The sequence below is a fragment of the Hyperolius riggenbachi genome, chromosome 10 (genome assembly GCF_040937935.1).
Source record: "Hyperolius riggenbachi isolate aHypRig1 chromosome 10, aHypRig1.pri, whole genome shotgun sequence".
Taxonomy (NCBI): Eukaryota; Metazoa; Chordata; class Amphibia; order Anura; family Hyperoliidae; genus Hyperolius; species Hyperolius riggenbachi.
In genome coordinates, this window is record NC_090655.1 from 196769798 (window position 1) to 196791717 (window position 21920).

Genomic DNA, 21920 nt, shown 5'->3' on the forward strand with positions numbered 1-21920 from the left:
CCGCTTTGACAAATATTGAGACCACTACAGTGAATTTTCATGTAGACGAGGATTGATTCCATAAGGTCTATTGATGGCAAGTATGATATAGAAGCTCCATGGACTTTTGTGCTATGCCTATGTGCAAACTTTATCCCAGCGCTGATACCATATTGGTTTGAATAGGGAGCAGTGTGCATGGCGGGAGTGAAAGGGTTTGTATGAATTGACGGCCGGCCAGTCATGCTACCTATGTTGTCTCCGCTACATTTCTTCCCTTAGTTTTTAATATGACCTTGATTTTTATAATTCCTATTTTTTGATATAATAAAGTATATACCATAGATGACACGTTATACCAATGAAATATTTTTGGAGTGGCAAGTTTTCTCTTGCCTTATTATCTCCAGCATGATAGTGAATTGAGGCCATTGGCAAGGCATAAGGCAAGAGAAAACTTACCTCCACACAGTGAGGGAGTTATCTTATCTCTTCATTCCTTATGTTACCTCCTCTGTAGTTATTTTCAGAATTCTGGAGCTATTTTAAGGATTGAAGAGTTAACTTTAGAGATCTCACATTAACTTAAAGACAGAAGAGTTAACTTTAGGTTTGCCTGAGGCAAAATGTTTCCTGAATACTACATGCCTTATCACCATGGTGATAACTCTAGAAACGTTATGAAGGACAGGAGATAAGCTTAGTGAATTGAGGCAATTCTCTTCTTTTGTGCCTTATGCCGCAGGACACCACTTGCTTCTCTCCATTGAGCAGTACACATAGCTGAACAGCATGTCTTTACAGTCCTCATGCCCTGAAATATTGCCCTAAGTAGTGACTAAGTCCTAAAAGTAGATGTAAAAAAAGATAGACACTAACATAAAAGTTATTATATTTGGTCATGTATTTATTGGGAAAAAAGATCAGATAACATATCTGCATTTGGCAAAAGTAAATGAATCATGGTCTCAGAATTAGGTGTGAAAGTAACAGCTGTTTGCTTTTTTTCTACATCAAAGATATTCTTTCTGTATAATTTAACGTTTATCTGCCCGGCTACCCTCTTCTCTCCCTGTACCACTTGACACATGACTGCAGAATGACGATAGCTGTTTGTTCAGCGGCATTAACAAGAAGCCCCCCCCCCCCCTTATCTATTCAGCCTACAGGTGAGGAGTGTCATACTACTATAACAGAAGCATTAAAAACCTTTAAAAAATATATATGAAAAATACTTAAATAAAAGTGGTGATTATGTGCAGAAATATCAGTGAATTCAAATCACTTTTTTCTTCCAGGTGATATTTTCATACCTTATCAATGAAATGCATTTTAAGCCAATAAAGGCTTTGCAACATTTTGCCGTAAGTAATCAATATATTTTATAATTGGAAAGAGAACTCCCAAAGAGTTTTAGTACTTTTAGCAACTAGGTATGGTCATCAGTGTCTTTCTGAAGCTGGAATCTGTTTTATATTTAAAGCTCCAGTTGAGCTTTTCAGCCGAAAAAGACTGTTTGTGGTCAGACCTGCAACATAGATAGCATAGATAGCAGTCCCATGATATTCCTGCCCAGTAACTGATAAAGAATTAAAAAAAAGGGGAGAGACTGGCTGCTGCCCCATCCCGACTCCTTCCTCACTATCTCATGTTGGTGATGATGGGATGGGGAGGAGTTGCTTGACTTACAGTCATCTTAACAGGAAATGGGGCCAGCAGCCAGTTATTTTACATTGATTTATTGCAAAAATTAAAGACATACAAATGGAGCTTAAAAAAGGGGAGAAATACATCATGATGCTTTCCCCTTCTAGAGCTGTAGCAGCCCTGCACCCCAGCTATAGGAGCTGGTAATGAGAAAAGAGGCTGTGGAAGTCTCCATCACCTCTATTTACCAGCTGTTATGACTGTTCCAAAGCTGTTATGTGTAATCCAATGCTCTTCAGACACATTGCCTGGTCCACTCAGATGTCAGATAATGAAGGATGGAGGTGCCACTTTAAGGCCTCTTGCACACTGCACACGATTCAGATTCCGCTTTTTAATCAGTTTTTACATCCGATTCAGATTCTGATTTGTAGTTTGCACCCTGCACACTGCAAATCGGAATCTGAATCGGATGTAAAAACTGATTAAAAAGCGGAATCTGAATCGGAATCCCGTGCAGTGTGCAAGAGGCCTAAATCAGAACAAATAAGCACCACCTCCACCACATCGAAGGTGAAAGAACACTTACAATTTTCCAAAGTTAGTATAAATAAAATACAGCTGGTTTCAATACTTTATTAATTTCCTTTATGTCAATAGAAGTCTTTAAAGGAATGCTGTCGCACAAATCTCAAAATTTAAAATACATGTAAACATACACAAATAAGAAGTACGTTTTCTTCCAGAGTAAAATGAGCCATGAATTACTTTTCTCCTATGTTGCTGTCACTTACAGTAAGTAGTAGAAATCTGACATTACCGACAGGTTTTGGGGTTCTCAGGGTTTTCTTTATTTTAAAGCACCTAGTGAATGGTAGTTGCTCCGTCCAACTGCCAAAAAAGTGTGCAGCGAGCAGGGAGGCTGGCCAGCATCTTTGTATAAATCTTTTTCAGCGAATGCCTTTATAAAGAATAAAGGCCATGCTGAGAATCCCCCATGAAGAGATGGACTAACGCAAAACCTGTCAGTAATGTCAGATTTCTACTACCTACTGTAAGTGACAGGTACATAGGAGAAAAGTAATTTCTGGCTCATTTTACTCTGTAAGAAATGTACTTCTTATTTGTATGCGTTTTAAATTTTAAGATTTTCGTGACAGTTCCTCTTTAAAGAGAGCCCGAGGCGAGCTCATAACATAAAAAAAACAAAAAAAACTAGGCTACCTGATCCAGGGGGCTGGGCGGATCAGGCAGCCTCCAAAACCACCACTCCTGTGGGCCGCACTGGCCGACTTTCACTTTTTTGACCTCTGGGTCACGACACTGGAAGGAGGGACTGTATCTCTCATTCACAGCGTGCAGGTAGGTGGGAATCGGAAGGGGGAGTGGCCAGGGAGAGAGAGCTGCCCAATGGCAGCTCTGGAAACCCTGCAGGAATGCCCCTAACAAGTGTTTTGAGCAGGGAATGCCTCTCCCCCATGTTTACCTCTGAGATAGCAACAAATAATGTTGATAATCCTTGGGGGGGCCATAGTGCGGCAGTTTGGGGGGGGGGGTGGCAGAGAGCGTCGGTGTGGGGACACAGAGGCATGTTATGAGGCACAGAACATGCCTCTGTGTCCCATCTGCCCACCCATGAACCTCCTTGGGTTCTCTTTAAAGTAAACCAGAGACTAATAAATAGACTGAATCGATGCTTACCTGGGGTTTCCTCCAGCCCCTTGAGCACGTGTGAGTCCCTCACCGTCCTCCCGCGGTCTGCAGTTCAGCCGTGATCAACCCGGTAACAGGCTCAGTGGCGTCAGTCTGGGTCTACTGCATATGCACAGAAGACCTAGACTGGACCCGACTGAGCCTGTTACCGAGGCTAAACGGCAGACCGCGGGAGGACAGCGAGGGACTCACACGTGCTTATGGGGCTGGAGGAAGCCCCGATTAAGTATCGATTTATTGTATTTATTAGTCTTGGATACACTTTAAGATTCTGGGACCCCCAACTTGAATGAAGCCTTACATTGTGCATTCACATCGATTGCAGTCTTGTCAGTTTGCTTCAAGAGAAGTGTCCATCTTCCTTGACCTCTGCTCAAGTAGCATACCACTGCTGGCCCTGCCAAGGCTGCAGGCAGCTGAATAAGAGGATTCAATCAAGCAGCAGATTAAGATGGGAGTTCCAAAAAACCCCTCCCCCCAACTTCTAAATACATACAGGACATACAATATTACAACCACCATTGCCACACTGCAAACAAGAGGACTCCTCTATACATTAGGGGTGCTCACCTGGTGTATCTGATCACTTCACCTGGGGGCACATTGCTTAGTGAGGAGAGGGAGACTATGCCACACCCTTCTTGCAATTAATCTTTCTTTCAGTGCCGACAGCCATAGGAGCTGAGTAAGTACTGTAGTTAAGGGGACATCCATACTAATGGACCCCACATTGTTTGTTTTCCCACACCTTAGAAATTATGCCCTGCGGTATCTAAACCAGAAACTGAGGTGCTCAATGAAATGCTCTTTTTCTGAGTTCATCGCAGTTTGCTTGTGAATTGCATGCAGATTGTAAATAAGCCATTCACATAAATAAGCCTTTTCAAATTGGCAGCTACTTCATTTGTTTGGCTCATTTACAAGCTGCGTTCAGTTAGCAAAAGACTGCAAACCTTGAACATTAAAGGCGTTTATCTCTGGTCAGGCTCTGACAGCTGCAGTATGCAGCAAGCGACGCTACCTCACATTGCACCAACTTGTGAGTTAAATCTCATGTAAGGTTAATTAGTCAGGTGTGTAATGAGCTATGGTAATAAAAGTGCAGGCAACCACAGCTTTCTGCAGTGTGTAATGTCACAACCAATAAAAAGCGGCACTACACTGCTCTGTCCTGTTAGGCTTGAAGAGCAGGGCTGGGCCAAGGCAGAGGCAAGAGAGGCTCCAGCCTCAGGGCGCAGTGTAGGAGGGAGCACACAATTCACTCAGCCGTCATTCCCCTACTGTGTTTGAAGCAGAGAGAAATAATAAAGGAGGATACATGGCAGTGACTGCAAGCCAGATAACTAGACATTAACATGTTGGGGGCCCTGGGGTGCCTCTTCGTCTAATAGCAATCAGTGTGTGATGGCTGGGGTGGGAGGGATGGAGGGGCACACTTTGGTGTCTCAGCCTTATGTGCTGGAGGACCTTGTCCCGGCTCTGCTGAAGAGGCAAGGAAAGGATCTAAAGGGCGAGAGTGTGTGCCTACTGCCACATACAGTAGGGCTTCACTTTGAGATAAAATAACCATTTAGCTAATACAAGTTACTTTTTCTGCTCTGTGTGAGCTTTAAGTGCAGGAACAGAGATGTGAATTTTCTCAGTCACAATAAAGGCAGTCTTCTTCTCATAGTAGGCAGCTTCATTAATAAAGACTGGATAAATGGGTTCCTCTCCACTGTAAGGAATGGTCTGTCCATCAAGAGTCAGAAAGATCGGGTCACCGGGGTGGAGAAGTGAAAAATCTTGGTCCTGCAAAATGAATGTATAGGTTATGTAAGTAGTGTGCATTTAATGACGTGAACATGTAAGTATCATTATTATTTATATAGTTCTGACATTCACCATGTTGTATCACAGAGTACACTAAATAATTCACAACATAAACTATCATTGAAAAGCACCTCACGACCTAATGCCCCTACCATAGTCTTGCCAGTGCACTGAATTTCATTAATCCATCTCAAAACTACATACAATGGGCATAAAACGTCATCAACTCGAAAATATCAGCACCATATGGACCATCTCTTCTGACTAGAGATGGACAATGAGATGCTATATATACAGGTAATCCCCGACTTACAAACGCCCAACTTACGAATGACCCGCCGCTACAAACGGCACGAAAATGGAAATAAGTAAAAAATAAAAAGGAACGGTGACAGAGGTGACACAGTGGGGGGCAGAGGTGGCACAGAGGGGGACAACGAAGGCAGAGGGGAATACAGGTAGCACAGAGTGGGACATTGGAGGCACAGGTGGGCAAAGAGGAGGTACAGGGGACAGAAATGGCACAGAGTTCCGACTTAAAGGATACCAGATGTAAAAAAACCTAATATGCAGTGGGCAGGGGAGTAAGAGCTAATACTTACCGTTCCTTCCGTTCCGCTCAGTTAGCCGCCGTTTCTCCTATAATCTTTCCTGGTCTTCTAAGAAAGTTACCGCAAGTCAGACGACTCTCCTGACTTGTATTCTGGACATACTGCGCTGTTCATGCGCAGTATGTCCTTTCCGCTTCCCCATTGCCGCAAATAATGACGTAGCAGCCTGCTACAGCAGTATGTCCGGAATACAAGTCAGAAGAGTCGTCAGACTTGCGGAGAAGACCAGGAAGGACTACAGGAGAACTGCGGCTGACTGAGCGGAACGGAAGGAGCGGTAAGTATTAGCTCTTACTCCCCTACCCGCTGTATATTAGGTATTGTTTTTACTTCTGGTATCCTTTAAAGGAATACTGGGAGAAAATGAGTTGATCTTACCCGGGGCTTCTAATGGTCCCCCGCAGACATCCTGTGCCTGCGCAGCCACTCACCGATGCTCCGGCCCCGCCTCCAGTTCACTTCTGGAATTTCAGACTTTAAAGTCTGAAAACCACTGCACATGCGTTGCCGTGTCCTCGCTCCCGCTGATGTCACCAGGAGCGTACTGCACAGTATGGTCTGTGTACTTTAAAGTCTGAAATTCCAGAAGTGAACCGGAGGCGGGGCCTGAGGATCGGTGAGTGGCTGCACGGACACAGGATGTCTGCGGGGACCATTTGAAGCCCCAGGTAAGTTCAACTCATTTTCCCCCGACCCCCCTACAGTATTCCTTTAAGAACAGGTTAAGGTTAAGAATGAACCTACAGTCCTTCTCATGTTCGTTAACCAGGGACTACCTGTATATAAATTAAATATACAGAGTTACAGATTGCCCAGTAAGCTCATGGTGAACCAGAACTAAAAAGCCTCCTTACTAAAACGCTATGCAAAACTGAGGTTTGCCTTCTTAAAACAGAAGGTATTTGCGATTATCCAGGTTTGAGTGAGCATTTGAGGTGTCCTGGTAGGGTACTGATAGGGATCTTCAGTGCAAATGAAAATTGGGGAGGGGAGGGGGGGGGGGGGGAGGAGAGAGATGGACTAGCCCAAAACAGTAATGTCAGATTTCTACTACCTACTACTGTAAGTGAAAGTAACATAGAAGAAAAGTAAATTATGGCTCACTTTACTCTGGAAGAAACATGCTTCTTATTTTTATGTGTTTACATATATTCGCAACAGTGGTCCCTTAAAGAGAACCCGAGGTGGGAATTACTAATACTATTGGGGCACAGAGGCTGGTTGCGCACACTAAGACCAGCCTCTGTTGCCCCATCGTGTGCCTCCATGTCCCCCCTGTTAGCCGCTGTAGACCCCGCAGTGCTGGCGACAAGCAGCGTGTCGCCAGCACAATGTTTACCTTAACGCTGTCAGTCAGCGCCGCTCCCCCGCATCGCCGCTACCCGCCCGCGTCACTTCCCTCCTATCAGCAGGAGGGAAGGGACACCAGCGGGTGCGCCGAAGCGGAGGAGCGGCGCTGACAGACAGCGCTAAGGTAAACATTGTGCTGGCGACACGCTGCGTGTCGCCAGCACTGCGGGGTCTATAGCGGCGAGCAGGGGGGACATGGAGGCACACGATGGGGCAACAGAGGTTGGTCTTAGTGTGCGCAACCAGCCTCTGTGCCCCAATAGTATTAGTAATTCCCACCTCGGGTTCTCTTTAAGGTAGCCATACATCTGGTGATGATGGGCAGATTCAACCAAGAGACAAATTTCTGATCGAATATGATTAGAGAGAGATATGTTGGCTGCCCATACACTGTAGGCCGATTTTAGATCGATTTCAGCATGAAATCTCTTGGGAATTGTCCAAACCCGCTGAATCTGCCACTTCGCTGCTGCCCCTCTAGTGTATAAATGTGCCCCCGGTGTGCATTTATATATTACATGTTCTGCAGTGCCCATCCGTCTTCCGCATGCGAGGCACAAATGAGAGAGGAAGAAGCGGAAGACAGATGGGCACTGCACAGTGGGCGACATAGGACAGGTAATTCTATTGTATAAAAGCACTCACGGGGGGCACATTTATGCACTGGGGGAACAGCGCCGGGGGCATCATTGTGTTCATCGCTCACCCCAATATTGCTCACTGTTACCGCTGCCCACCCGAACAACCATGATGGCCCAACATCTTGCAGCATGTCTGATCTCGCCCTATCCAGGCTACAATATGGGTTTGCATGATGTAAAAAATATTACTGCAAGTGTCATGTGACTTGCAGGGATTTGCTTCCCAGTGCTGTGGAAGGCAGAGAAGAGGGCAAGTGTGAGGAGGCTGCAGGCTTTCACAAGAAAAGCTAAGCAATATTTTTGGTTCACCCACTAGTACATTCCATTCTCCTAATTAGTCCAATATGCACCTGGTTTAGCAAGACTCGCTTGTTACTTACTTGTAGGGAAGGATGTATAACTGCTGATATCTCCCCATCCGATGAGCGAGGAAAATCCACATGGCCAGCATTACGGTAAACGTCAAGTTCAAAAGCTGGAAACTTTATTCCTAAAAGGTGACATCACAGAGGTGAGTATGGGCCTTGCGGCCCAGTATATTTAACACCTTAACAGGTAATGGCAAGTACAATATGTGGTTAACTTTACTCCTTTTTGATAGCCAATTATGTATTCTATACCTCATTGCAAAGGCCAGTCTCTTCTCACTCTTCTAATTAAAAAGTCTAAAGTTTATAATTTAATTCTATAAATAGCAAAACTGCGGTAACACTGCTAATTGTATAAATGTGCATGTCTGTGGGTAGTCAGGTAATAAAGGATTTAAAGAGTGAAAAGTTTACAAACTCTTGAGGTCATATTCACAGTGGGACGTTGCGTTGTAATGCGACGTTAACCACTTCACAACTGAGGGGTTTTACCCCTTCAGCATCCGAGCAATTTTCTCCTTTCAGCGCTCCTTACATTCATTCGCCTATAACTTTATCATTACTTATTACAATAAAATGAACAACCGTATATCTTGTTTTTTTCACCACCAATTAGGCTTTCTTTAGGTGGGACACTATGCCAAGAATTATTTTGTTCTAAATGTGTTTTAATGGGAAAATAGGAAAACATTTGGAAAAAAAACATTTTTCAGTTTTCCGCCATTATAGTTTTTACATAATGCATGCTACTATAATTAAAACCCATGTAACTTATATGCCCATTTGTCCCAGTTATTACACTGTTTAAATTATGTCCCTATCACAATGTTTGGCGCCAATATTTTATTTGCAAATAAAAGGTGCATTTTTTTCAGTTTTGCGTCTATCCCTAATTACAAGCCCATAATTTATAAAGTAACAGTGTTATACCCTCTTGATATAAATATTTAAAAAGATTTCAATCCCTAAGGTAACTATTTAAGTTTTGTTTTTTATTGTAATTTTTTAAAAATTATTTTAATATTACAAAAAAAAAATATTGGTAACAATTGGGGAGTGTGGGAGTTAATGAGTTAAAATTAATAGTGAAAATAATGCAGAGGCGTATCTAGAGGGGTGCAGGCATGGCTCTTGCCATGGGCGCCACAGCACCAAGGGCGCCATGCCTGCCACTGTGCTGCACCGCTATGCCTGCCCCTGTGACTCAGATTTCATATTAGATTAATTCTCTTATCTGGGGAACATGGGTACTTAATTTACTGTATATATGTAGGGTACACTTGGCTTAGTGTTAGAAAAGAGGACAGAGAGGGAATAAGAAGAGATATTTCCAAAAAAGTAACTTCAGCAATATCCTGAGCAAAAAACATAGGCAACCATAACACATGTATGCGAGAAAGGATGCGGTTTTTAGATGAGAGGGGGGCTCTGACTGGAGGGGGGGGCGCAATTTCAGTGTTTGCCATATGCCCTATATTACCCAGATACGCCCCTGAAATAATGTATTTGTATGTAAAAAATGTTTTTGGGTGTAGTATTACTTTTTGGCCACAAGATGGCCACTTTTTTTTGCAGGCGTCCTACAAGCGTCGGAAGGACGCTTGCAGGAAGGGAGGCTGGGAAACTGAGTTTTTTCACAATGATCGCGCTGCTTCTCATAGAAACATGCCGATCATTGCGGTGGCAGAGATCAACGAACGGGAATGGATTTTCCCGTTCATTGATCTCCGGGCGAGCGGGCGGCGGCGTGCACGATCACGGGAGTGCGTGCACGTGCGAGCGGGAGCGCGGACAGCGACGGCGGGGGGTGCGTATATCTACGCTCCGGGCGTAGATATACTGTACCCGGGTGGCGAAGTGGTTAAAGTCACAATGCAGCATTATAACGCAAGTCAAAAAAGGTGGTAACGCACATTAATGCTGCGTTACTGTGGCATACAGTAAATACAGTGGAGCATACAGGCAATGACAAGTATGCCTCCCTGTATCTGTTTAACGTCTGCATTTAGAGGTAACGCACTGCAAGCAGTGAGTTACCATAAAGCAACATTTACAACGAGACGTGAAGGTCGCACTGTGAATGTTGCATAGGCTTAACATCTCAGTGCGCTATCCTGCGTTATAATGATGCAAGTGGATGCAAGGAGAAGCAGCACAGTCTGCTAAAGTTGAGAACCTCTTCTCTGTCTCCTTGGTGTAATACAAGATGAGGCCCTTGATAACTCGCTAAAAACCTTTTTATCTGAAGCCCTCTTCATGGCTAGACAGGAAGTGGCACTCAGATGGTTATCCCTAATAGCACCCTCTTTCGAAAAAAAGAGTAAACAACGCCAAAGAGTGAGTCAAAAGAGTAAACAACGCCATTCCATACAAAAAGCTTGTGTATTTGCACAGAGGTTCAAGCAAGAAATTTCACCTGGTTTGGGATAGGTGGAAGAATCGGCAATGCATGTACTCTCAATGCTAAGACTTCATCAAGATCGTCATCAAAAGCACGGGTTAAATCTCTGTTTACCCTATAATGTTTGTTGACTTTTATTCGCAAGCACTGACTTGTTATCCCCTATAAAGTTTATATCTCCCACTGCTCCCTTACAAGTAGTCAATTGCAACTTCTTCATGTATTTATCACCCTATACCTGTAATACCTGTAATACAGCCATGCATGTATTTTTAAGATTTATGTACGTATACATATGCCTTGTAAAATGCAAAATTCTATTCAATAAACTTCTTTTTGTTAAAAAATAAATAAATAAATAAAAGCTGAGGACCTCATAGGAAAGTATGACTAGTGTGTTAGAGTGTAAGGTACAAAGGAGGGGCCATGGTAAACAAAATAGTAATTTATAGAAGTGTGCTTGAAGTAGACAACAAGCATTTTGTTTTCAAATGGGGTTAAACATGGCAGACCACATCCTGCTCTGCCTCCATGTTTACATTTCAGAAGGTGCAGTCCCTCTGAACATAAGAAATGGAGATACTAAACAATGGGACAAACCAGTGCTCTACAGCTACTGTATGCCTAATGCTAGGTACACACCATACAATTTTGTGTTAGATAGATGGTTCGATAGATAATTTCCATCATGTCCGATATTATTTTTCAATCGTTTTTCTGGTCAATTTCTTATAGAAGTGGATGGAAATTGATAGGAAAAGATAAAAGAATCAAGTGGGAAATTGAGCAGAAAAACAAATCGAAAATTGATCGAACGGAAAATCGACCGAAAAAACACATCGTGTGTACCTAGCATAAGTTAAAAGCAAAAGCCCTGAGCAGGACCTCCGGGGTCTTTGTTAATCCAGGCAATATCTGGTCTTCATTTTTCTGGGACAATTTCCCTAAGTTTCTACCCTGCCTGGAATTAAGGGGAAATCTCCGCAATAAGAGCACACACAACACTTCAAAACTGAGAATGTTCTAAACATTTCTTACTCCATCCAATACATAAACTAGCTTCAGGTTTGAATGCAAAGGCTAGGTTCACACTGAATCAGATTTCTGCCATACACAGTGACAGAAGATGCGTTGTTACCATCCACCGTACAATCCCCTAGTCAGAGTGTCTCGGTTGCATTGGACAGTTCAAGGCAAGACTCCCTAATACTGCAGAGTGGCCTCTTGAGCGCAGCCCAATGGCTGCAGCTTTTGAGTGCTTTGAGTCCGACAGAAGAAAAGCGCTATACAAATGTTAGTATTCTTCGTATTATTATAGCACTGCCATGTATGATATGCCCGACTTTCGACAGTCTCCGGAATTATCGCATACTGTACAACAGCATTCCACTAATCACAACGGAGACTGCAAATAAGTTAACAATGGATATGTACTGTAACTACGGTGTCTGTTTATCAACATGTCTGTTTATCCACTGTTCTTCAATGTGGGAAACAAAGGTATGCTATGCTGAGTGTAACCCCAGTCTAGTCTTAATGGCATAACTGAAATAATCTGTAATGTAGCTGTTGCGTCTCTCAATAGATTATTCCTCACTCATACCTTTATTTAACTGGTTAACAAAGTCCAGAGTAATTTCAACAACTTTCTTCATATTCTGCAGCACATCAGCTCGGACAACTCCTTGTGGCTGCGGACCCAGCTCAAACCCTGCAGCAACAGAGGACACAGACATCATAAGCACTTCCTAATAGCAAAGCAAAACAAGATGTTTTACTAATAAGAGCTATGCCAAATGTATTATTAGAAATTGAAGTTCTCCAATTGCATGTAACTTAATTTAAAGAAAACTAAAGGAAAACTGTAAAATGTTTAATACTTGTGTACATATATACAACATAGCACAAGGTTATACATGCAAACAGGGTATAAGATGCTTGATCATGTGATTTTACGGAGATCCACCAATTCAAGTCCAAGTTAGTCCATTGGAAGAGTGTCATAGCTGGGTTGCAGGATCAAGAAAGACACATTAAGGGGAACACCATTCCAAAGGCTTACAATCTAAAGGGTGGGGGAGGGACACATAAGGTGGGGCTGTGGAAAAGGTGCTCAGCTTACAGAGTTAAAGTGTGGTAGTTAAAGAGTTGTCCATTTTAAAGAAGTGTGTTTTGAGGGCTTGCTGAAGGGGGTTGGGAGGGAGTTCCATAGGGTGGGGGCGGCTCTTGAGAATTCCTGTAGGCGTGCATGGGAGCGAGAAATGCATGGTACTTTCTGTACCTGGGGCTTCCTCCAGCCCTATGAGTTGTGTGGGCTCTCTGCACCTGTTCTAAAACTGCAATAACGTTCCTGTAATCTGGTGCCCAGAAATGGATTCCACATTCCAAATGTAGCCTTACTAGAGAGTTAAACAGGGGCAATATTATGCTAGCATACCAAGTTTTTATTTGACTTTTAATTCATCCTAAGTCCTTCTCCAAGTTTGATGCCCCCTTCTGTATCCCGTTTATTTTGTATGATGGTAGACCATTGTTACGATCAAAATGCATGACTTTACCTTTTTCAACATTGAATTTCATCTGCCATTTATGTGCCCATATAGCCATCCTATCCAAATCCTGTTGCAATATGTCACATTCCTCCTGAGAGTTGATGATTCTGCACAATTTTGTATCATCTGCAAAAATAGCCACATTGCTTTCTACTTCATCTACTAGGTCATTAATAAACACATTGAAGAGCACTGGATCCAGTACTGACCCCTGCAGGACCCCACTGCCAACCATCACCCAATTTGAATATAATCCATTAACCACAACTCTTTGTACACAGACATATGTCTGTGTTTTTTACTTTCACTTTTGTAAATGAACACAGGCATCTTGCTGATGCCAGCTTTCATTCATTACAGGCACTTTAATCGGCTTTGGGACCATGTGTTCCCATTCACCGATCACCGACTAGCGGAATGGTGAAGAAACAAACAGAAGCACACCCGCTATCAGTGAGGTAAATAAACAAATACGCATATCTACACCACTGGTTGTTAAGTCAAGTTTTCAGGGGCGAAAATATGTGTAGGAACAGTTGGTAAGTGGTTAACAATTTTAACATCTCTCATTCTTCAGTGATTGGCTAATTAATGGAGGAGAGACCCTCCATGTGCTTAGCAACTGACTTTTATAAACCATGACTTCTTAAGGTTAGGCAAACAGCTTTTTTAGCACCCAGGGCATCAATGTCCGATGATGCTCATTTAAAAAAAAAATACTTTTAGCAGAGGCCTTTATTATTCCTCTTCCTCCTGCTTCTGAGGCCTGCCCAACTGCAGAAATTTCAGGCAGATAAGGACTGCTGAATTATTTTATTGCACACATTAGCAGAGACCAAACAAAAGCTTTCATCAGCTGGGGGGGGGAGGGGTGGAAACCATGCTTCAAAGAGTTTACAGAAGCCGCAGATGTTATCTTCACACCTTACCCTGGATCAATAATGGGCAGCTAGAAGGGGAGGGAGGAAAATGGTAGCTCCTATTGCTATTGGAAAGCATAGCAAACTGCAGGAAAAAAAGTTGTGCTTGGTTCCCTTTAAGCTAACCATTAACAGGTTAAGAAAGACCTGCTATGCCTATCTGATTGATCCCTATCTGATTGGAATACTGTGGGATCGTGATCGATTCTTATCATACACAACAAGCTCAATTTTGATATATTTCAGCAGAAATCTATCAAGAATGAATCAAACTGCAAGTGTTGTACTGCTACAGTCATCGGTATGAAAGCATTTGGCTTCCATCTACAGCACGTGTCGAACTCCAGGCCTGGAGAGCCAGATCCATGCCAGTGTTTAGCATTGACTGAGAAAGAAAGGAATATGTTCTACCTGATGGACCACACCTTTCCTGATTCAGACCCATAAGTCATTTGAGCTGTATCAAAAATGTGTGAGGATCTCAGCCTTCGTAGGACCAGTTTGACATCCCTCATCTACAGTATAATACCCAACCAAGAACAGACATTTATAGAGATGCAGGACTAAAAAAAAGGGACCTGGTGCAACTTCTGAACAATCACATTCAGATATCACTATACTATGGGATGGGATGTGCAGGTATAAGACTAATGGGGATATAATCGCCACTTATCCCCACCTTTCCCTATTCATTTTTATTCATTACACCGCATTCATGAAAAAAGGGGCCTGGAAAAAAGGGCACAGAGGATTTACTCTAGTAGACTCTTGCTAAAATTAGCGACATTCTACTACTGAATTCCGATAGTAAAATATCTGTAATATTTAACAATATTTTACTATTGCTAAACCTAACCCTACTCTCACACTGAGCCCTCCCTCTACTGATGCGTAACCCTAAGACCCCCCCCATGGTGGTGCCTAAACCTAAGACCCCCCCTGGGATGTGCCTAACCCTAAAGCCCCCCTAAACAATTATTCCCCGTCTACTGCAAAGCTGCGATTGCATTTCCGCAAGCCACGGCGCCCGGAGTTCTATCAGGTGCTGAAATGTAAAATGCTTGCCGGTAATCGGGCGCCTCCAGGCTCTGAAATTTAGATAATCACTGCTAATTGGGCGCTTCCAGGTGCTGACATTTTCGCACCCATTATAAAAGCCGCGATTTGCGGCACAGAAGGTCAATTTAGTTTCCTTTTGTTTCTGCTAATCGTGGCTTTTGTAATAGGCTCCTATGGCAGCGCCGTTTTTTTCAGTAAGGGAAAAAAAAGGATGAATCCAGGATTTTAAAATGGGTTACAATTAATGTTTGTTTTCTTGCAAGAATTGTGCATCACATATTCTTCAAAGAGTGGTCCGTTTTGTTTCAATTTTCCATTTTTTATCTATACAAGAGACCCTGTAATCAGAAAGTCAGGGACCAAGCAAAATGATCAATAATATGATAATTCTGGAACCACAAATTTAATGCTAACTGTAATCAGATTGGAAGTGGGCCAATCAAAAAGGCTTTCTCACAATTTTGACTGGCTCATTGCTAAGTGCATACAATTTGCTTGCAAGGTAGAAGAGTTAGCATCGCAATGACAAATCTCAACAAGTTACAAAAGGCACTGTATTTACTTGATGAATTACTGTAGGTATGAGCCTACAAAAGGCATATTTTTTTTCCTGCTGATTAAACGTCATGCCCCTTATGCCTTACTGAATTCATTAAATAGGTAAAATATTCCTACACACCAAAATGTTTTTAATAGTTGAATGTTTTTGTGAGCTTCTCATGTGTCTTCTTATAGCTATATATAACCCTTTTTTGGATGGAGCAAGCAATGGTGTCAATCATACAAAGACCAGTTATCTCTCTAGATGCTAAGTAACATGGAACTTTTTACATTCCAATTTTCTAATGTTGCACATTTGCAGCTTGCACTCACCAAGACCAGATTTGGCAACAGAACTCACATCATACGGATCTGCTCCAGGCTTGGTGTATACAAATACTCTTGGATTACATTCTGGCATTTGGGTCTAAAGTCAAAGATTACAAAAAAAAGAAAAGGTTGAGTTAACAGTCACATTGCTTACAAAAGGCAGTACAATATAGAGGTCACATGATGGCCTGCACCATTCTATAAGAAGTGGAAAAAAGGACTGAACTGGTCTGATCCCAACGGGAGCGCTGAAATGGGAACTGAGTGGCTGCCCAGCAGATCTACCCTGCAGTGTATCCTAACTGGTAGCCCAAGAGGTTGATTCGCTCTGGGTAAATGGACCTATCCATTATTTGAGGAAACCAACCTCTGGGGTTTATATAGTAGTAATAAAGTTTGACAAACCCAGTGAACTATGGAGGATTTAGAAATGCTTAGCTTAGGGGTGGGAACACTTTTCTTGCTGTGGGCCGCATTCCTCTAGTGGCCCGCATACCTCCGGCATACCTTTGCTCTGCTTTCCCTCCCTCTCTGCAGAGTATTACGAGTGTGCTTACTGATAGGTTTTATTTTTTGCACTTTCCATCAGCAATCTTCATGGCCACGGCGGCTTCATGCGACACATTGGTACGTACTGATGGCAGGTCACATGACGACGCTGTGGCCATGGAGATTGGTTAAACCTATTGTTATGCAATGCACACAACTTTGCCGGGTGGGAGGGAGGAGAGCAGAGGAATACGGATTAAAAACACCAACAGGTCAGATCCATCCCGCGGGTTCTAGTTTGCCCAACCCTGGCTTAGATCATTCTTTTTGTCCTACAAAGCGCAGAGCATCAGCTTTCTTACAACTGGTTGTGCAGTAAATACTTAAGCTTTTCACAGTTACGTCATGGAACTCTTCTTCATTTAGATTCTAAAAGGACACCTAAAGTGAGAGAGAAATGGAGGCTGCCATATTTATTTCCTATTAAACAACATCAGTTGCCTGGCATCGTGCTGATCTTTAATTCCTCAGCAGTGTTTGAGTCACACACCTTAAACAAGCATGCAGCAAATCTGCTTACCTATAACCCTGCAAGATTTACAGGAAATATCAGAAGACAAAACCTTAAATCATGGGTATCTTCAGTCCAGTTCAGCTTTTTTAGATAGCTTATCAGACATCAGTTAAACATAAAGGGCCATATCCTATTCAAGGTGATAAGTAGCTTACAGATGCGAGCTACTTATCACCTTGCCATCGCGCGAGGGTTACCGGCAAATCCTATTGCCCATATCCTTCGCGCGGTGGCCGATCGTTGAGGAGCATTACTCAGGCGAAAGCCTGAGCGATGCTCCCTATTACCGGGCAATGGGGAGTGAGGTTTACGCTGTGGTGCTGTCCCTCAGCACCACGGCCTCACTCCCCACACATGCGCACTCACCCGCCGAACATCCGCCGCCATCTTCCACCGCAGCATCTGGGGGTCTCATTTAATAACGAGACCTCCAGAGCTCTCCGTTGGGTCGCTGCACACCTTAGAAGCCCACCACGTAGTTGCGACGGGCACCCCTGTTAACATACATACCGCCGCTGATCACCCGACGCCTCTCGCCGCAAATTCCGTCGCATAATTACAGTGTATCTAACACTGTAATTACTGTCTGCATAGGAGCCCGGGCAAGCATCCTTGAATCTGCAGCCGGGGCTCCCCATTGGTCCACTGTCGGAACCAATAAAATGGCTCAGGCAGTGGACCAATCGGGAGCCCCGGCTGCAGATTCAAAGATGCTTTGCCTGGGCTCCTACGCAGACAGTAATTACAGTGTTAGATACACTGTAATTATGCAACGGAATTCGCAGCGAGAGGTGTCGAGTGACCAGTGGCAGTATGTATGTTAACAGAGGTGCCCGGCACAGCTACGTGGGGGGCTTCTAAGGTGTGCGGCGACCCGACGGGGAGCTCTGAGGGTCTCCTTATTAAAGGAGACCCCCAGATACTGCAGTGACGGCGTGCATTAGCTGGTTTAGACCTGCTCTTTGCAGGTCTAAGCTAACGCTCATGTCTGCCGGGAAGCATCGCTTCCCAGAGGCATGCAAATGGTAACTGAATACTGTGTAAAGAACTCGCTGGGCGATTACATTGCCCAAGCAAGTTCTTTTCCGCCTTGGGGGGGGGGATCTTAACTCAATGAGGATTAGGCGATGCCCCCATCGCCTAAATTAAGAACTCGCCAGCGCTTAGCTTATCCAGTAATAGGATATGGCCCATAGTGTATAAGAAAATAGTAACAGCATGGCCTAAATATGTTGTTTATTTTTAAAGGCTTTCTGACTAGGGATGACCAATGATAGGCAAATATTTCATATGTTCATGCAGGATTATGTACATGTGTATGCAACTTTACGCAGTTTGAAAATTGTCCAATCAAGTCCCACTATGGTTTAAATTGATTGGTCCATTTTCAAGCTGCATATATTTGCATACAAATGTACATAGCCCTACATAAACTCAGAAATATTTGCATTGATCCTCTCTAATTCTGACCCTATACACAGCTTACTTTCACTATTCCCATATTACATAACTGAGGAGGCCAATTTTGGCTATAAGTGATTTGGGCACTGGGAGCCTGAAATACTCAATGCTCCATGCTGATGGGCAAGTATCAAAATTTAAAGATGTTTTAGAGCTTATGGACCAACATGGTCTATGACACCAGCATAGCCACACAAGAACAGTAACTTCAGACACTGAGATGGACTGGTGAGTCCCATGTAGGTCATAACAGTCATACACACGGTACTGTAAGACGGCAGTCGGGCTTGGTCATGTCCCACTCTTGAATTTATAAACTTTAGGTGTGCAAAGCATGAGAAATAAGTGCAATATTATGTGTGGCATATTTTAAAGTTTTTCTAACAAGATTTTGTCTAATAAAGATTTTAGTAATTCTGGAAGAATAGCCATTTTGTTGTGGAAATTAGCTTGTTCCATGCTATGGTTGCGCTCCTGCTGTGTTATGCAGTCGTTTGGAGTTGTATTCAATGATGATGCCCATAGATTTGTAATTAACAGAAAACTCTAAGGGCTCAAACCCACTAGCAGCCTTTTCTAATCACTAGTGATTTGAAAAACTTGTTGCCAAAGCAATGCTATGGGGGACTTTTATAAAATCACATCGCTCAAGTGGGATCACACCCATAGCATTTCATTAGTAAGAGCTTTTCAAATCACAAAGTGCTCAAAAAAGCGCTCCTAGTGGTTTCCAGTACTAATAGTTATAGGGATGACTTTTCTTTAGCCAAATTAATAAGTGTTAGCATTCTATTAGGCTTTATTACTATATGCAACTACACTGATGAGATCTATTTGCACATTCCGCCCTGGTCATGGGTAGAGATGTGAGCGAACCGTTCGCCCGCGAATCTCTATGTTGCCGCACTACTTCCGGGTCGCTATGACCCGTAGTAGTACGGCTGTGCTGGGCCGTGCGCGTCTTTGATCGTGCGCCTGTTGCCGGGCACTTTCTGCGCATGAGCGTGACATCACTCATGACGTCACACACATGCGCAGAAATTTCCAGGTAACAGGCGCACGATCAAGGACGCGCACCGCCGGCCCAGCGCAGCCATACTACTAAGGGTCATAGCGACCCAGAAGTAGTAAAGGGTGAGGGGTTCGCCGACATCTCTAGTCATGGGCATTTCAGGGAATAATATGGGAGAGACATAGACAGCAGCAAAATCTTACTAAAGGTTCCCCACTGTATCTAAAACTAAAAGAAGTTGTCTTAGTTGGATTCCACTTTGATCCTCCACAATTTTGTAAGCATTGCAGCTTTGCTTGTGGGATAGTATTTCCAGCTATTGTGACATACAGTAGTAATCAGATGTGTAAAGCAGCATCTAATCACCTCTGAAGCCTTCCTAATGAGAGAATACTGCATGAACACACATAACAATGCACAGAACATCATTTGTGTCAGTCACAAGTATTGTTCCCTCAGCCATATTGGAATTCAGTGTTGGGGAAAGGATAGGAAAAGTTCAAACAGGACAAGAACAGAAGTTGAAGTCAATGAAAATTGATAAAAAAACAAAACAAAAACAGCCAGATACTTACCTAAGGAGAGGGAAGGCTCTGGGTCCTAAACAGCCTTCCCTCTCTTTTCTCGGTTCCCATTCCAGCACTGGCTCCCTGGCAGCAGTACTCAACCAATTTGGTCAAATACTGATCTCTATGCTGCTAAAGGAGGCTTCAGGAGTAATCAGGAGCCTGAGTGCTCCCAAAGACTCCATATTGCGCACACGCAAGTGCCCTTTCTCACGCAAAGACTTCCGAAGGCCCACGTGGTGGGGGATTCAAACGGGGGAGCCAGTGCTTAACAGAGGGGACCAGGAGATGAGTGGGAATGTAGGAAAGTAGGACCCAGAGCCTTCCCTCTCCTTAGGTAAGCAGCTGGCTGATTTTTTTTTTAATCAATTCCCATTGACTTTAAAGTGGAACGCAAGTGAAAATAAAGTAATAAGATTGCTTATTTTTTACAATATTAATTTATAGATTATTTAGTCAGTAGTAATGGGTGAGGGGTTCGCCGGTGAATGGTTCGGGAACCGTTCGCCGACATCTTTAGTCATGGGCATTTCAGGGAATAATATTTGTACATGGAACTCTCAGTAACAAACATTTTGTACAGATCACCTGGCAAACGATGTCACCAAAAATTGAACATTTCAGAATTTAAACCAGGGAGAGGAAAGATTTTACATTGAACAAATGTAAAATCTTTCCTCTCCCTGATTTAAATTCTGAAATGTTCAATTTTTGGTGACATCGTTTGCCAGGTGATCTGTACAAAATGTTTGTTACTGAGAGTTCTATGCACAAAGGGAGATATTGCTTGGTTGGCAGTCGGAAAAAGCTATTATTTCCCACAATGCAATGAGGTTCACAGCCAGCAAACTGTCAGGACCATGGTCATGACATCACACTGCGGGAGGGTTATCAGCCACAATATCAGCCACACAGACGCCAACTCCCCCCCGGTGATCTATTCATGAAAAGGTAAAGATTTATCATAGAAATTGAGATATCAGCTACTGATTGTTGATAAAGTTCAATCCTTGGTTAAAGTTCATTTTGAAAGGCCAAGCACAACTGTCACAAAAATTGCTCCTTCCAGTTTTTACTGTATTACATGAACAAAATGACATGTTCACGTTAAACATTTTTTGTACATGCCACTATTTGCTCTACATTAATTCTATTGTACAACAGAATTAAATGGTTACCTGTATGTAATGGCAGGTGTGCATATCCAGGTGGTTTTGGAGACCACTAACAATCAGGCAGACTCCCATGTTGGATGTAGTGTTATGTAAATCCAGGATCATGTCATATGTGTCGCCACTCCCTTTGGGGCCAAACAGTCGGTTGATCTCCCTCGCTCTGGACTCTTCATACAGCTCACCAGGTGACTCTGAGGAACTGGAGGAACATTTGCTTTAATTATAATTGAATGTATTACATAGAAGCTTAGAGGCAATGTGACAATGACATATTGGATCCTTGATTTAATTCTAACCCAGGACAGGTTCAGTGGCCTCCTATCAAACTCACGGACACTTAGGGCTTATTTACTATACTAATATACACTTTATTATAATGTAATATATTCTGTGTTGGAGATCAATGGAGAGAGTAAGGAAGACCTGGCCTGTATATACTAAAGCTGTGTACACATGGTAAATGAACTCAGCCGAGGCAGCCGGTATTGCCGGCAATGCTGGGAATCTAGCGTATGTATAATGGCCCCCAATGCATCATCCAGCAGCGATCAGCCTGGCAGAACGCTGGCTGAGAGCATAGTTCTCCCTCTAACCCCGCCCACCACATGACATCACTCATGTGCCGCTCTGTCCCATTGCCTCCACAACAGAACGCATCCCTAGTCTTGTGATGTCACCCAAACGATTGAGTCCTGATCCCTGGCGGACAACATGCCTCTA

General features: G+C 43.2%; 1 protein-coding gene across 6 annotated transcripts in view; it reads right to left on the minus strand.

Annotated features, from left to right (window-relative positions):
• Positions 1 to 3558: 3558 nt before the first annotated feature.
• LOC137534178 (N-acyl-aromatic-L-amino acid amidohydrolase (carboxylate-forming)-like) overlaps positions 3559 to 21920 on the minus strand; it is a 95399-nt gene continuing 77037 nt past the window's right edge. For all 6 annotated transcript variants that reach the window (XM_068255576.1, XM_068255571.1, XM_068255572.1 and 3 more), the window contains 5 exons: positions 21204 to 21399; positions 15927 to 16020; positions 12126 to 12233; positions 8134 to 8243; positions 3559 to 5130 (listed from right to left, as the gene is read on the minus strand). In XM_068255576.1, the coding sequence (XP_068111677.1) occupies positions 4924 to 5130; positions 8134 to 8243; positions 12126 to 12233; positions 15927 to 16020; positions 21204 to 21399 (715 nt within the window). In that variant the 3' untranslated portion in view covers positions 3559 to 4923. The remainder of the gene's footprint in view (positions 5131 to 8133; positions 8244 to 12125; positions 12234 to 15926; positions 16021 to 21203; positions 21400 to 21920) is intronic.